This window comes from Mustela erminea, chromosome 1 (genome assembly GCF_009829155.1).
Source record: "Mustela erminea isolate mMusErm1 chromosome 1, mMusErm1.Pri, whole genome shotgun sequence".
Taxonomy (NCBI): domain Eukaryota; kingdom Metazoa; phylum Chordata; class Mammalia; order Carnivora; family Mustelidae; genus Mustela; species Mustela erminea.
In genome coordinates this window covers 12,640,110-12,655,880 of record NC_045614.1, presented here as the reverse complement: position 1 = coordinate 12,655,880, position 15,771 = coordinate 12,640,110, and the positions used below count along the sequence as shown (strand labels likewise).

Genomic DNA, 15,771 nt, shown 5'->3' with positions numbered 1-15,771 from the left:
TAGCCCCTAATTTGCTTGTTGTGTCTATGAATTTGTATGTCTCAGGTATTTCATATTAAAGGAATCAGACGACCTTTTCTTCAGAAAGTATTTCATGCCTGGCTTTTTTTCCACATAGCATAATGTTTTCAAGGTTCATTTATGATGTTGCAAGTGTTCATACTTTGTTGTGTAAAAAGCACACAACAGAAAATTTATTATCTTAACCATTGTTAAGTGTGCAGTTCAGTGGTGTTACGTATATTCACGTTTTTATGTAATCGATCTGCAGAGCCCTTTTCATCCTGCAAAACAGAAACTCTACACCCATTAAACAAAGCTTTCCATTTCCCACTCTCTGTAGCCCTTGGCAACCTCCATTCTACTTTGTTTCTATGAATTTGACTGCTTTAGGTACCTCGGATAGGTGCAATCATACAGGATTTCTCCTTTCTGGGGACTGGCTGATTCCACATAGCATAAAGCTTCATTGATGTTATAACCGAAGACAGGATTTCCTTCCTTTAAGGTAGAATGATATTCCATTGTACGGATGTATCACACCTTGTTTATCCATCCATCCACCAATGAACAATGGGACTGCTTCCACCTTAGGTTTATTATAGCTAGTGTTGCTCTGACCAGGAGTATGCAAATATGTCTTCCAGACCCTGCTTTTGCCACTTTTGCATATCCATCCAGAAGTGGGATGCCTGAAGCATAGGTAGTTCTATTTTTAATTTTTAATTTATGAATGGAAAGCCATTCATACTGTTTTCCATAGCTCTTGAACGACTGTGCTATCCCACCAACAGTGCAGATTTCCAATTTCCCCACCTCCTTCCCAATTTAAATGGCACAACTGAGTGCCATTTAAACACTCCCAGTGTTGGGCCACCAACACCTCTATTTAGGTCCAAGGCATTTCCCCACCCCTGAAGGAAATCTACAACCCATTAAAAGTTCACTCCCCATTCCATCCTCCTCCCGTTCCCTGGCAACCTCTAACCTGCTTTCTGTCTTAATGCATTTGCCTATTCTGCATACTTCAAATAAATGAACTCATACAATATGTGGTCTTTGCAGCTGGCTTCTTTCACTCAGCATATTGTCTCAGCATGTTGTAATGTGCGTCAGCACTTCATGCTTTTGTATGCCTCAAAGATACTCCATCATACGGATATACCACTTTTTGTTTATCCATTCATCGGTTGATCCATCCTGTGTTGTTAAAAATGTGTTGCATTTTTGCATCACGTGTGTTGGTGTCAGAGAGAGGAAGACAGAGAGACAGAAAGACAGAGAAGTAACCCTGGATGGAGCAGATGCTTGGAAGGAGAGCTGTCCTCACAGGGAGCTGGGGCAGATGTGAGTCTGTTGCCTCTTGGAGAAGGGTAATGGAGATCCCACAGCTGCCAGCCTTGGTTGCTCCACGAAGCAGGCGTTTGGAGATAAGAGAGTGGGTAGGGCTTGAGGAGATGGAAGAAGATTCAGTGAATTGCACTGGTACCTGACCAGAGATAGAGTGCCCAGCAGGGGTCAGAGAATGTGATGGTATGCTGGTCAGTGCCACATCCTTGTGGGGGACTCCCACAAGTAGGAGCACACAACAACAACAGTACCTAAGAGCTGAATGTGCACACCTCACCTTAGTGTCACTACAGCCCTGTGGAATAAGGAGTATTATTCCATGTTCCCAGGGAGCCAGTAAGGGGCAATGCTGACAATTAAACAGAGCCTACATCCTCTCCATGCCACACAGGAGAGGTACCCTCCAGCTGAAGATAGCAATTAGGGAGTAGTTTGCACTTACAGTTCAGGATGGATTTTGAATCACAGAGTTGGAGATAAGCATGAAATGGCCAGCATGCTCCAAGGCAGGAAAGCCAGGAGGTTGTGCATGGAGCAATAATAGTAATAACAGTAGTTGTAGTTATTATTAGTAGTATTATTTTTACTGCATTCTTACTATGCTCCAGGGCCCACCCTATGCACTTGAGGCTCATGATGTTCCATGAACCCCATGCAACTCCCAGGTGCAGTGACAGTCATTATGAGCATTGGGTGGCGGAGGGAATGGCCATGGTCTGCAGGGTAAGGGTCCCCTCTTCCCCTGGGAAGTCCTCTGGCTTGGGCTCAGCTTGGACCCAGAGCTCCTGCACACCAGGCCGCCTTCACTCTCTCTCCACCCAGGGATGGCTGCCACTTGGGGTCTAAACCACAGCTCCGTGTCTGAATTCATCCTCGTGGGCTTCTCCAACTTCCCACCTCATCTCCTGCCCATCTTCTTCCTGCTGTTCCTGCTCATGTACCTGTTCACACTGCTGGGGAACCTGCTCATCATGGCCACTGTCTGGAGTGAACGCAGCCTGCACACACCTATGTACCTCTTCCTGTGTGCACTGTCCATCTCTGAGATCCTCTACACCTTGGCCATCACCCCGCGCCTGCTGGCCGACCTGCTCTCCACCCATCGCACCATCGCCTTTGCAGCCTGTGCCAGCCAGATGTTCTTCTCCTTCACATTCGGCTTCACCCACTCCTTCCTGCTCACCGTCATGGGCTATGACCGCTACGTGGCCATCTGCCACCCATTGCGGTACAACGTGCTTATGAGCCCTCGTGGTTGCGCCTGCCTGGTGGCCTGGTCCTGGGCTGGTGGTTCGGTCATAGGGCTGGTGGTTGCCACCGCCATTTTCCACCTCACCTTCTGTGGACCCAATGAGATCCACCATTTTTTATGTCATGTGCCCCCTCTCTTGAAGTTAGCCTGTGGAACAGATGTACCAATAGTGGCCCTAGGTGTGGGGCTGGTGTGCATCACCAACTTGTTGGGCTGTTTTCTCCTCATCCTCCTCTCCTACACCTTAATTGTGGCCGCCATCTTGAAGATCCCCTCTGCTGAGGGCAGGCACAAAGCCTTCTCCACCTGTGCTTCCCACCTTATTGTGGTCATTGTTCACTATGGCTTTGCCTCAATTATCTACCTCAAGCCCAAAGGTCTTCACTCCCAGGAAAGCAGTACCCTCATGGCCATCACCTATACAGTCCTCACACCCTTCCTCAGTCCCATCATCTTCAGTCTCAGGAACAAGGAGCTGAAGACTGCCATGAAGAAGACCTTCCTCAGCAAACTTTATCCCTCCAACATTTAAGTAGCCAGTGAAGGTGGTTTTAGAAAAAGTTAGAAGGATGACCATAGCCTCATCTGTAAAATGGGTTAACAGTGACTACTGAGTATGATTGGTAAAGATGTGTGACAACACCCCTAACATGGCAGGTGCTCAATAAATGTGAACTTTTCTTCTTCTCCCTCCATTGGTTTGTGTTCAGACATTAGTTTTATTTGTAATAAAACAGCTTTCTTGAGATATAATCCACATGCCATAAAATTCACCCATTTAAAGTACACAATTCAGTTGGTCTTTAGTATATTCAAAGTTATGTGATTATCCCCACTATCAGTTTGAAACATTTTTGTCACCCAAAAAGGTAACCCCTACCCATTTATTCCCCATTTCTTCCCCAGCTCCCATAACTCCCAGACCTGGGAAACCACTTTTTTTTTTTTTTTCAGAAAATTTTGTTTTAAGTTCTTTTATATTATTTTACGTTAGTTACCATACAGTACATCATTAGTTTTTGATGTAGTGTTCCATGGTTCATTGTTTGCATATCACACCCAGTTCTCCACGAAATACGTTCCCTCTTCAATACACATCACGGGCTAACCCACCCCCCCCCCCCCATCTAAAACCCTCAGTTTGTTTTCTGGAGCCCATAGTCTGTCATGGTTTATCTCCCCCTCTGATTTCGGACCCCTTCATTTTTCCCTTCCTTCTCATAATGTCCTCCATGCTGTTCCTTATACTCCACAAACAAGTGAAACCATATGACTTTCTCATTAACTTTCTCTTCTTGAGTTATTTCACCTAGCATAATCTTCTCCAATTCCATCCATGCTGATGCAAATGTTGGGTATTCACCCTTTCTTATGGCTGAGTGATATTCCATTGTATAGATGGACCACATCTTCTTTATCCATTCATCTGTTGAAGGACATCCTGGCTCCTTCCATGGTGTGGCTATTGTGGATATGCTGCTACAACAATGGGGTTCATGTGGCCCTTCTTTTCACTACATCTGTATCTTTGGGGTAAATACCCAGTAGTGCAATTGCAGGGTCACGGGGTAGCTCTATTTTTAACTTCTTAAGGAATCTCCACATTGTTTTCCAAAGTGGCTGCACCAACTTGCATTCCCACCAACAGTGAAAGAAGGTTCCCCTTTCTCCATATCCTCTCCAACATTTGTTGTTTCTTGCCTTTTCAATTTTTTGACATTCTAATGGTGTAAGGTGGTATCTTAATGTGGTTTTGATTTGAATCTCCCTGATGGCTATTGATGATGAACATTTTTTCATGCATCTGGTAGCCATTTGTATGTCTTCTTTGGAGAAGTGTCTGTTCATGTCTTCTGCCCCTTTTTTGACGTGATTATGTTTTTTGAGTGTTGAGTTTGAGGAGTTCTTTATAGATCTTTTTAGAAGTAGTTTCCATGTGACTTCAATTATAAGGCTTCCTCCTTATCTGCTTAAGAAACCTCTAGTAATGTATCATTGTCATGACCTTGCGGAATGCCTCTCTACTGGATCTCACTTGAAAGTGGAGGAAAGTCTCTATTCCTTGGGAGTCTATTCCTCTTCACACTGACTTACCCTGAAGTGCAGTGAAGAAGACAAATGCAAAAGGGGGCATCATCCATGCTACAAGTGGAATTCCCTCAAACAACCAGCTCTTTGGGGCAGGCAATCAAACCAACCATGAGAGAAGAGATGTAGGTGATATTTCCAATACGCAGTTACCACTACTTCTGACATCAACCACTCTAACTCAGGAATCTTCATAAAGCAGCAAAGGAATATCTAGCTCCTTGGTTCCCCTGTCCTGGAATGAATCTCTCCTCAAAATTCTGTTTTTTATCTGTATTTTTAAAGTTGTATTCTCCTTTCATGCATAGTACCCAGTTCTCCCCATTACTCAATTTTTAAAAAATTTGAATTCAATTAGCCAAGGTATAGTACATCATTGGTTTTTGATGTAATGTTCAATGACATCAATTAATTACCCAACTTTTACTGGTGAATTGTCTATGTGGGTTGGTAATTTGACAAATGTTAGCAGCATGTGATCTCCTTGACAGCTCACCCTCTTTATATTGATTCCCTTTAGGTTTTTCCATTACCATTGGCTGGGAAACCCTTAAGGATGACTTCAGCATGGAGTTGTGGTGTAGGCCCCACATGTGACCATCTCTGCTGGGGAAGGAGGTAAGAAGGCCCAGTGGACATGACTCAGGTTATCCACTGGGCCCCTGCCTGGGAGGACTTCCTGGACATGTCCCTTACACCTTCTAACTGTAGCCCCTCCTTTTGCAACATGGTGTTCATGGTATTGGTCTGTGTTTCAAAGAGCTATTTGGGGTTTATATAAGATCATGTACCTCAAATGCTCATCATGGGTCCTGGTGCATAGTAAGGATTCAAAATAATATTAATAATTATTATGACTACTATTCTAAAATACCAGTGGAAGGAGCTCAGGGTCTATATTCAGCCACACCTGGGTTGAATCCTACTTCAGAGCTCGTCAGGACCTCCAGCCATTTTTCTAAGTAGGAAGGGTAAATTCAAGAAGAAACAAGTCTAATCTTTCCTTAAAAAATTTATACTGGGATCTCTAATAAAAAATTTGAATTGGAACAATCTGGTGCTGGTTGGCATTCTATCTTTGAAAGAATAATGCACATCTCACATCACTATGCCCAGTATGCTTGCATCAACTCTGAGCTGTGTGCAAGCCTTAGTAAGAATTACATGGTGCTTTATCCTTTTATACAAAACTCTACCATGTTACCTGCATGAAAATCTGTTTAAAAAATTTGAGCTTTAAACCACTGCTCAAAAACCCCAAGCCTACATTGGGTTGGTTCCTTACCTCTTCCTATAATAAGTCTCTAAATATCTATTCATATTATAATGTAATATTATATGTTATGTAGTATTAAATTTCATTAAATTATTACATGTATAATCACATTAATATATAATCATATACATTATAAAAACATATACTGTGTTATGTTATGTTAATAATTATTGCATTTGATAATAATTAAATTAGATTATATATTATTTGTAACAACCATATGTTATATAAAAATGCATAATTAATAAATAATTATCAATAATAATATGCAATAATATATGTCACATGTAATAATATATTAATATATAGTACAATATATTAACAAGTTATGTATTTATCAATATAATTATTTTATGAAATTATATAAATTATATTTACATATTGCTATATAATATATATCATATAATATAAAACATACACTGTATATTATCATATTAATATATATACCATATTATTATAGTATATTACGTCATATATACTATCATACAGAGTATCATAGTATATAATATATACTATATATTGTTTTTTAAATAATTTTTTATTTTTTAAATTTTTCAGTGTACCAGAATTCATTGTTTATGCACCACACCCAGTGCTCCATGCAATACATGCCCTCCACAATACCCACCACCAGGCTCACCCAACTTCCCACCCCCTGCCCCGTCAAAACCCTCAGATTGTTTTTCATAGTCCATAGTCTCTCATGGTTCACCTCCCCTTCCAATTTCCCTCAACTCCCTTCTCCTCTCCATCTCCTCATGTCCTCCATGTTATTTGTTATGCTCCACAAATAAGTGAAACCATATGATAATTGACTCTCTCTGCTTGACTTATTTCACTCAGCATAATCTCTTCCAGTCCCGTCCATGTTGCTACAAAAGTTGGGTATTCATCCTTTCTGATGGAGGCATAATACTCCATAGTGTATATGGACCACATCTTCCTTATCCATTCATCCATTGAAGGGCATCTTGGTTCTTTCCACCGTTTGGTGACTGTGGCCATTGCTGCTATGAAAATTGGGGTAAAGATGGCCCTTCTTTTCACTGCATCTGTATCTATGGGGTAAATACCAGTAGTGCAATTGCAGGGTCATAGGGAAGCTCTATTTTTGATTTCTTGAGGAATCTCCACACTGTTCTCCAAAGTGGCTGCACCAGCTTGCATTCCCACCGACAGTGTAAGAGGGTTTCCCTTTCTCTACATCCTTTCCAACACATGTTGTTTACTGTCTTGTTAATTTTGGGCATTCTAACTGGTGTAATGTGGTATCTCAATGTGGTTTTGATTTGAATTTCCCTGTTGTCTAGTGATGAACATTTTTTCATGCATCTGATAGCCATTTGTATGTCTTCATTAGAGAAGTGTCTGTTCATGTGTTCTGCCCATTTTTTGACATGATTATCTGTGTCGTGTGTGTTGAGTTTGAGAAGTTCTTTATAGATCCCGGGGATCAGCCTTTTGTCTGCACCGTCATTTGCAAATATCTTCTCCCATTCCGTGGGTCGCCTCTTTGTTTTCTTGACTGTTTCCTTTGCTGTGCAGAAGCTTGTGATCTTGATGAAGTCCCAAAAATTCATTTTTGCTTTTGTTTCCTCTGCCTTTGGAGACATATCTTGAAAGAAGTTGCATGGCTGATATCAAAGAGGTTACTGCCTATGTTCTCCTCTATGATTCTGATGGATTCCTGTCTCACGTTGAGGTCTTATATCCATTTTGAGTTTATCTTTGTGTACAGTGTAAGAGAATGGTCGAGTTTCATTCTTCTACATATAGCTGTCCAATTTTCCCAGAACCATTTATTGAAGAGACTGTCTTTTTTCCCCTGGATATTTTTTTCTGCTTTGTTGAAGATAATTTGACCATAGAGTTAAGGGTCCATATCTGGACTCTCTACTCTGTTCCACTGGTCTATGTGTCTGATTTTATGCCAGTACCATGCTGTCTTGGTGATCAAAGATTTGTAGTAAAGCTTGAAATCAGGCAACGTGATGTCCCCAGTTTTGTTTTGTTACATATACTATCATATAGAGTATCACAGTATATAATATATGCTATATATAATTTAATATATATTGTTTTATATAATGGAACAATACAATTATGGTATAGTACAAAATATATTCTAATTGCACTAGATCATTATTTACTCACTAAGTTGAGTTTTTCAGACAATTAACAAATATTAAGTATCTACTATGAGTCAAGCATAGTAGGGCTACAATGGTAAGCAAGACAGAGACCCTGACCCCAAGAAGCTTACAATCTAATGGGGAGATTCACAAGGGGAATAAAGTACCCATGTGTACTGCACAGCAATCATGTTATTCAAAAAATAATTCATATAGACTACAGTGAAGTGCAGATAGTAAGGTCTCTGAACCATGTGAAGCCTGCAAAATGTTCTAAGAGTGTCAAAAACTGGTTTTACTTTTTTTTCCCTACTGACAAACCGTGTGACTTTCCGCACATTCTATGGACGTGAAGAACTCAACAAATAGAAGAGTCATAAGTACAGACAGATGCTGGGTTCTAGGTCCTGGCCTGGGTACTCCACAGCTGCACAGTGATATGTGTCCTCACGACACTCCCCAAGGGCCTTGCTGCCAATGAGCAAATCCTGCAGCCGGGCTATCAGGACTCCTTCACCTTTGCTGATGGACTTCCAAGGATACTTTGCCCTTCTCATGAGTGATCGCAATGCCCTAAGTCTTCTCCGTAGAGAATGGCCTACGAATCTGGCTTGAAACTAATTTGTTCATAAAACTTTTGCTTCATGAAACAAATCACATAGAATGACAGGATGCCATTCCATGAGTCAGGTTTCTAGGGCTGCTGTAACAAAGCACATAAACCTAGTGACTTAAAACCACACATATCTATCACCCTCTATGCTGGAGGCCAGAAGCCAAAATCAGGGTCACCAGCTGTGAGTCAAGGTGTGAGCAGGGCTGCGTCCTTCAGGGGATTCAGGGGAGGTTCTGTCTCCTGCTTTCCCAGCTGCCAGAGGCAGAGGCATTCTTTGGCTCAAGGTTCCTGGCTCAGCTACTCCAATCCCTCCTTCCAGTGTCACATCACCAACTTCTCTCTGTGTCTGACCCCTCCTGCCCCCTTCTAGAAGGACACTTGCAGTTATAGCAAGCCCATCTGGATGATCCAGGGCAATCCCTCTGCCTCAGAGGATTAACTGCATCTCATCACATGCAGTCCCTTTTGCTGGGGCAGGGAACACAGTCACAGGCTCTGGAAAAGGACCTCTTAGGGATGGTGGGTTGGCATTAGTCGTTAACATCAGTAATTGTAAAATAATGAAATGGAACCCCAGGGTCTCATGTCAGTGTCAATGTGACAATTGTCACAAAGTGTCTCTGTAACTCCTCTGGAGTCAGTGTTTCTCTCTGGCTGTGTGAAGGGGTGTGTGTTTAGGGCTGCACCTGCCCTCCCACCCCGAAGGGTGTCTGTTCCTTCTAATGATGGTCTTCCTCTCCCAGTCAGGACCACACTTCACTCTGCAGGCACCTGAGAGAGGTGCATTCCTGATCACCAAGGGCACACATATGCAGATTGTAATGAATTCCTGCTTCACCACTCCAGGGCACTGTGTCTGGGACAAATCATCTCTCAGATTTGCATTTACTGCTTTACAAAAATGTGAATAGGAATAGATTTGAGTCATATCTAAATGTTTAAAAATAATTATTTATTTTGAGACGTAGAAGAGTGAATGCACAGGAAACCCTTCCCACAACATTTGGCAAACTGCAAGTGCTCATATGTGATAGCCATTTTTACATTTATTATTATAAAACACCTTCTATCTGCAGCCTAAATATCTGGCCACGGCTTTGAGCATGAACTTACACCAAAAAAAGATCCTCTTCTTGGATGTTTAGATATATGGTATTCCCAAACCCCAGCATGGAACTCAGACAGATGTAAAATTTCATGTGACTCCTTCATTCATGGGTGATGTCCCGCAACATTTCTAATCTGTAAAGAAAGTACCCATACCCTGATCTCTCTTTGTGCCATCCTGAGATACTGCTGTGCCCTCCAACACATCTCCCAGATAGATTCAAGTAAAACACAGGAATGAGAAATTGATGTTTCACTGAAAGTAAGGTGAGGAAGAAGGGAAAAGGATTTCTATAAGATGTCAGATAGCAACACACTTTTAACATTCTGTGTGTTTTCATACACTGAGCCCTCTCCTCCTCCACTCTGACCCCCTCTCTAGTCCCTCCCTTTCTCCCTCCTACTCTTTTTTTTTTTCTTTTCAGCGTAACATTATTCATTGTTTTTGCACCACACCCAGTGCTCCATGCAATCCGTGCCCTCTCTAGTACCCACCACTGGGTTCCCCCAACCTCCCACCCCCTGCCCCTTCAAAACCCTCAGATTGTTTTTCAGAGTCCATAGTCCCTCCTACTCTTCACTTCATATTCTGACATCCTTCACACAATTCAGATCAGTATAGAAAAATTCCCCTGCGATCTATCACCTACAGACTGAAGGGACTGGACAGAGTCAAATACCTTCATGGAGACAAATAGTTTATTTACTTTTTTGTACATTTTTATATTAAAGGGTGACTATAAAGCACTGGACACAATGCCCTACCCCCCAAAAGCTGCAATTTTGGTGTCATTCATTATTATGCTAATTTCTGTTTATACTTATGTTGGAGGAAACAAGTCTTTCCTGGTTTCTCCATTCAAGAAGAACCATTGGCTTCAGTGCCCCAAAACATCCATATGGTGCTTGGCTCTGGCTCATAGGCAGAAAACACATTCTTAGACATAAGCAATGGTATGAACTTCATCTCACAGAGGAAAGAACAAGAGATAATGATCGCTAGTTCCTATGCAAAAGGGGGCAAACAAATTGAAGAAAAACAAATATGTAGCATGCTCCAATACCTATGCATGCGTCCAACCATACCTTTCAGTATTTTCATATATAAATCTCTACAAAAGTCCTGCGGAGAGATTCATCATTATCCCCAGCCCAGCTATCCTATTTTTTCACCAACAAAATGCCTATCAAGAGCTTAGGGGACTGAATTTTCTCTGAAAACTTCTCCTTATGGCATTCTTGAGCTCCTTATTCCTGAGGCTGAAAATTATTGGGCTGAGAAAAGGAGTGAAGACTGTATAGGTGGTGGCCATCAGAGTGTTACTGTCCATAGAATGGGGGCCCTTGGGCTTGAGGTAGATAATGGATGCAAAACTGTAGTGCACAATGACCACAGTGAGGTGGGACACACATGTGGAGAAGGTCTTGTGCCTGCCTTCAGCTGAGGGGATCCTCAATATGGCAGCCACAATGAAGACATAGGAGAGCATGATGAGGAATAAACATCCCATCAGAGCTGTGACACACACCAGGATCACACCCAAGGTGACAGAAGAATTCTCATTCCCACAGGCCAACTTCAAGAGAGAAAACACGTGGCAGAGAAAATGGTGGATGACATTAGACCCACAGAAGGTGAGGTGAAAAACTATCAGGGTCACCATCATCCCCATGACTGAGCCACCAGCCCAGGTCCAGGACACCAGACGGGCACAGGTGCGGGTGCTCATGAGCACGTTGTAGCGCAGGGGGTGGCAGATGGCCACGTAGCGGTCATAGCCCATGATCATAAGCAGGAAGGAGTGGGTGAAGCCAAATGTGAAAGAGAAGAACATCTGACTGGCACAGGCCATGAAGGTGATGGAACGGTGGCTGGAGAGCATGTCAACCAGCATGCGAGGCGTGACGGCAACAGTGAACAGAATCTCGGAGGTTGACAGAGCACACAGAAAGAGGTACATGGGTGTGTGTAGGCTGCGCTCACTCCAGACAGTGGCCATGATGAGCAGGTTCCCCAGCAGCGTGAACAGGTACATCAGCAGGTACAGCAGGAAGAAGATAGGTAGGAGATGCTGTGGAAAGTTGGAGAAGCCCACGAGGATGAATTCAGACACCATGCTATAGTTCTGACCAGCCCCAGATGCTGCATCTGCTCAGATCATAGAGGGAATGAAGGCGATCAGAATAAAGATCATGAATCTATATAACAATATATCCTAGAAAATATACAAAATGGAGGAACAAGATGCAGTGTCTTGGGATTGGGAAAATGACAAGGATACTCACTGTTTCTGCTGTTCTTTAGCATGGAACTGAAAGCCGTGAGTGGTGCTCTGAGAAAAGAAAAAGAAAGAAGGTATGTAAGGATTGGAAAGGAAGAGACTGGCTTGTTCACCCAGAAAAAGCTGAAGAATGAAGTAAGAACATAGCACAGTGGGAGAGAGCACTGAGCTGTAGAAGACAAGATCTGCTTCCAAAAAAAAAAAAAAAAAAAACAGTATTTCTCATAGAATTATACCAGTAGTCATCATTCAAAGTATGAATTTGAATTAAAAAGGAAGATACCATTCCCACGAGTGACACAAAGTATAAAGAAACAGCTCTCTAGCATTTTAGTCTGGCGATTTCTTTACATTCAAGAAAAGTTGAGCCTTTAATGGGCTTTTTTTTTTTTTAAAGATTTTATTTATTTATTTGACAGACAGAGATCACAAGTAGGCAGAGAGGCAGGCAGAGAGAGAGAGGGAAGCAGGCTCCCTGCTGAGCAGAGAACCCGATGCGGGGCTCGATCCCAGGACCCTGAGATCATGACCTGAGCCGAAGGCAGAGGCTTTAACCCACTGAGGCACCCAGGCGCCCCTTTAATGGGCTTTTGTTTGTGGGCATTATTATCACTTCCCTTGTTCACCAGTTTAGAAAGAAACACAGATTTTTCTGACAATATCCAATCATGGATACATTCTAAAGAAAAATCAACCTGTTCAATGTCAACGTAAGTAACAATTATTTATGAAAGTAGCTACTTTTACAAAATTAACATTTAGTGACTAGAGCGTTTTCTTTCCCCTCCTCCTCCTCCTTCTTCTTCTTCTTCCTCTTCTTCTTCTTTCTCCTCCTCCTCTTCCTCCTCCTTCTTCTTACATTTTAGCAAATTTGTCCCATGATGGCTGGGTGGGAGACAAGATGATGCTTGTTTCTACTTCTTCATTCAGGCTGTGACAATATGTGGTTGGAGTTGAAGCATATGATGAAAATACATCATCAGCTTCACTGGAAAACTGAGAACCTGATGGTCCCCCCAAAATGGTCTCTGGGACCCTAGGGTCCTCATGCCACACTTTGGAAGCCTCTGTTGTAAAATATCTAGGAATCAATCAAACATATGAATGCCTACAAATTCAGAAATTTTTAACATTAATAAAATGTAGAAGGTGATGGGGTGCCTGGGTGGCTCAGTGGGTTAAGCCTCTGCCTTCGGCTCGGGTCATGATCTCGGGGTCCTGGGATCGAGCCCCGCATCCGGCTCTCTGCTCAGCAGGGAGCTTGCTTCCCCTTCTCTCTCTGGCTGCCTCTCTGCCTACTTGTGATCTCTCTCTCTCTCTCTGTCAGATAAATAAATTTTTAAAAATGTAGAAGGTGATTTGCATACAGAAAAACCTACACTCTCAGATGAGGTCAGTGAGTATGGAAATGATAACACTTCTTCCTCAAATCAGAGCACCAGAGCAACTACACTTTCAGTGAGTCAGCTGTATATCTCATAGCAGTTTCCTCAAATCCCTTCTGAAAACTAAGGTCAGTGCAAAACCATACTAATCTTCTAAAAGTGGAGTCAATAGGAAAGAAATGCTCTGGCAGGTGTGAAGACTCATCATAGACATTATACACATCATAGTCATTTTTAAGTGTGAACCTGGAACAGACACAGACACTGATCAAATTGATCGGATACCTCAGAAAATATCCCCGCATGAGTCACAGCTTAACATGTGCTAAAGGTGGGAGCACAAGTCAAAGGGAAGAGCTGGATTGTTTAGGAGTTTGTGGTGGGAAAACTGGTCCTTTGATGAAGCAAACTCAATCTGAATTTCTGCCCAAGACCATATGCAAAGGTGGATTCCAGGATTCAAGACATAAATATGAAATATGACCATGGGAAGTTAATAGGAGAAGGTATAGGAGAAGAATTTTGTTGATCTAGGGTTGGAGAAGGACTTCTTTTTTTTAATTTATTTTTTATTTTCAGCATAACAGTATTCACTATTTTTGCACCACACCCAGTGCTCCATGCAATCCGTGCCCTCTCTAGTACCCACCACCTGGTACCCCGACCTCCCACCCCTGCCCCTTCAAAACCCTCAGATTGTTTTTCAGAGTCCATAGTCTCTCATGGTTCACCTCCCCTTCCAATTTCCCCCAACTCCCTTTGGAGAAGGACTTCTTAAACAAACTTCAGAAACACAAATATTAGGTGTTTTTGAAAGAATGAAAACATCAACAGGAAGAGTATTTGTTCAACAAATGATGTTGTGGATCCAGCTAAGAGTAGATGGAAAGGTGAGGAAAGATCACTGTCATTGTCCACGACTGAGCAGGGAATATGATGTAGAATAAACAAAAAACCAGTTCCATCTACAAGGAGTAGAAATCTCAATGCAGAAATGAGCAAAGGTGTGAGGAGAGAGCTCACATTGGGTATAGCACAAGCAAATGAAAACATGCTAAAAAGAAAGAGAAAGAGAGAGAGAGAGAGGAAGGGAGAGAAAGGAAGAGAAATGCAGTGGAAATTCAGTGTCTACGTATTTAAGGTCCCAAACTAGAAAGTGCCCAGTGCTGATCAGGTATGGGGAGAAAGCAACATTAGTGCACTGCCTGTGAGAACTAGAGGGTTAAAATGAATAGTTCCTGTGCTCTGTGCACTAGCACATGTGCTCCTGAGTATCTATCTCCATTGCTGACAGGTATTTATAAGGGAACATGTCAGGGAATGTTTTGTAGCATTGCTTGTAGTGAGGAATGTGGAACGTGCTTGTCCATAAGTGGAAAGAGGGCAGGTCCCATGGGCTGGATGCAAACACTGGAGTCCCAGGCAGCAGTTGGATGCACACTCAGCAGACTAAAGGACCCTTAGAGACTCTTAATCATAGGGAAAAAACTGAAGATTGCTGGAGGGGAAGGGAGTGGAGGGATGGGTAACTGGGTGATGGACATTAAGGAGGGCAGGTGATGTAATGAGCACTGGGTATTATATAAGACTAACGAGTCACAGGCTTCTACCTATAAAACCATAGTACATTATGGGTCAATTAATTCAATGTAAATAAAAATGCTTTAAAATAATATTGAGTGAATGACCCAAAAATGAGATGAATGCTCCAATATAATCCCATTTGGGCGCATGAAGTACAGAGCCCCTGAAACTCTTCTGAATGATGCATATCACTATACATTTGTCAAACTCACACAATGTGCAACACAGGCAGTGAACTCTAATGTAACCCATGGGCTGATTTAATAATAATGTATCCATATTGGCTCACCAACTGGAACAAATGTACTACACTAACACAAGAGGTAGAAGAGGAAATGGTATGCGGGAGAGAGGAGGTATGCCTTTTTCTGTAAACTAAAAACTTCTCTATAAATCTAAAAGTGACCAATTTTCTATGAAATTAAAAAAAAAGGAAAAAGATAATTTACAACATAGGTACGCGCAGAGAAACAATACCTATCTACAAGAGCATACACAAATCAAAGAGCGTGACTTCAGTGTCTTAGAATGGTTGTTGAAACTGGAGGGAAACAGGATGGCAGAAAGAGAATATGAACAAAAATAGAAAAGGACATTAAGAAAACCAAGATTATCAAAAGCAGTGAACCAGAAATATCATTGACTCAAACCTCTGCACCTGTCATCTGCCATAAAATAAAACAAAAATATGTTTTTATA

General features: G+C 42.0%; 1 protein-coding gene and 1 pseudogene across 1 annotated transcript; one reads left to right on the top strand and one right to left on the bottom strand.

Moving 5' to 3' along the window:
- The first annotated feature begins 1,968 nt into the window (after positions 1 to 1,968).
- Positions 1,969 to 3,134, top strand: LOC116600382 (annotated as a pseudogene).
- Positions 3,135 to 11,008: 7,874 nt separating this feature from the next.
- On the bottom strand, positions 11,009 to 11,947 carry LOC116573934 (olfactory receptor 10H3-like). Its single transcript, XM_032314365.1, has one exon. It carries the CDS (start codon positions 11,936 to 11,938, stop codon positions 11,009 to 11,011), a length of 930 nt encoding a protein of 309 aa, XP_032170256.1. The 5' UTR covers positions 11,939 to 11,947.
- Positions 11,948 to 15,771: the final 3,824 nt, after the last annotated feature.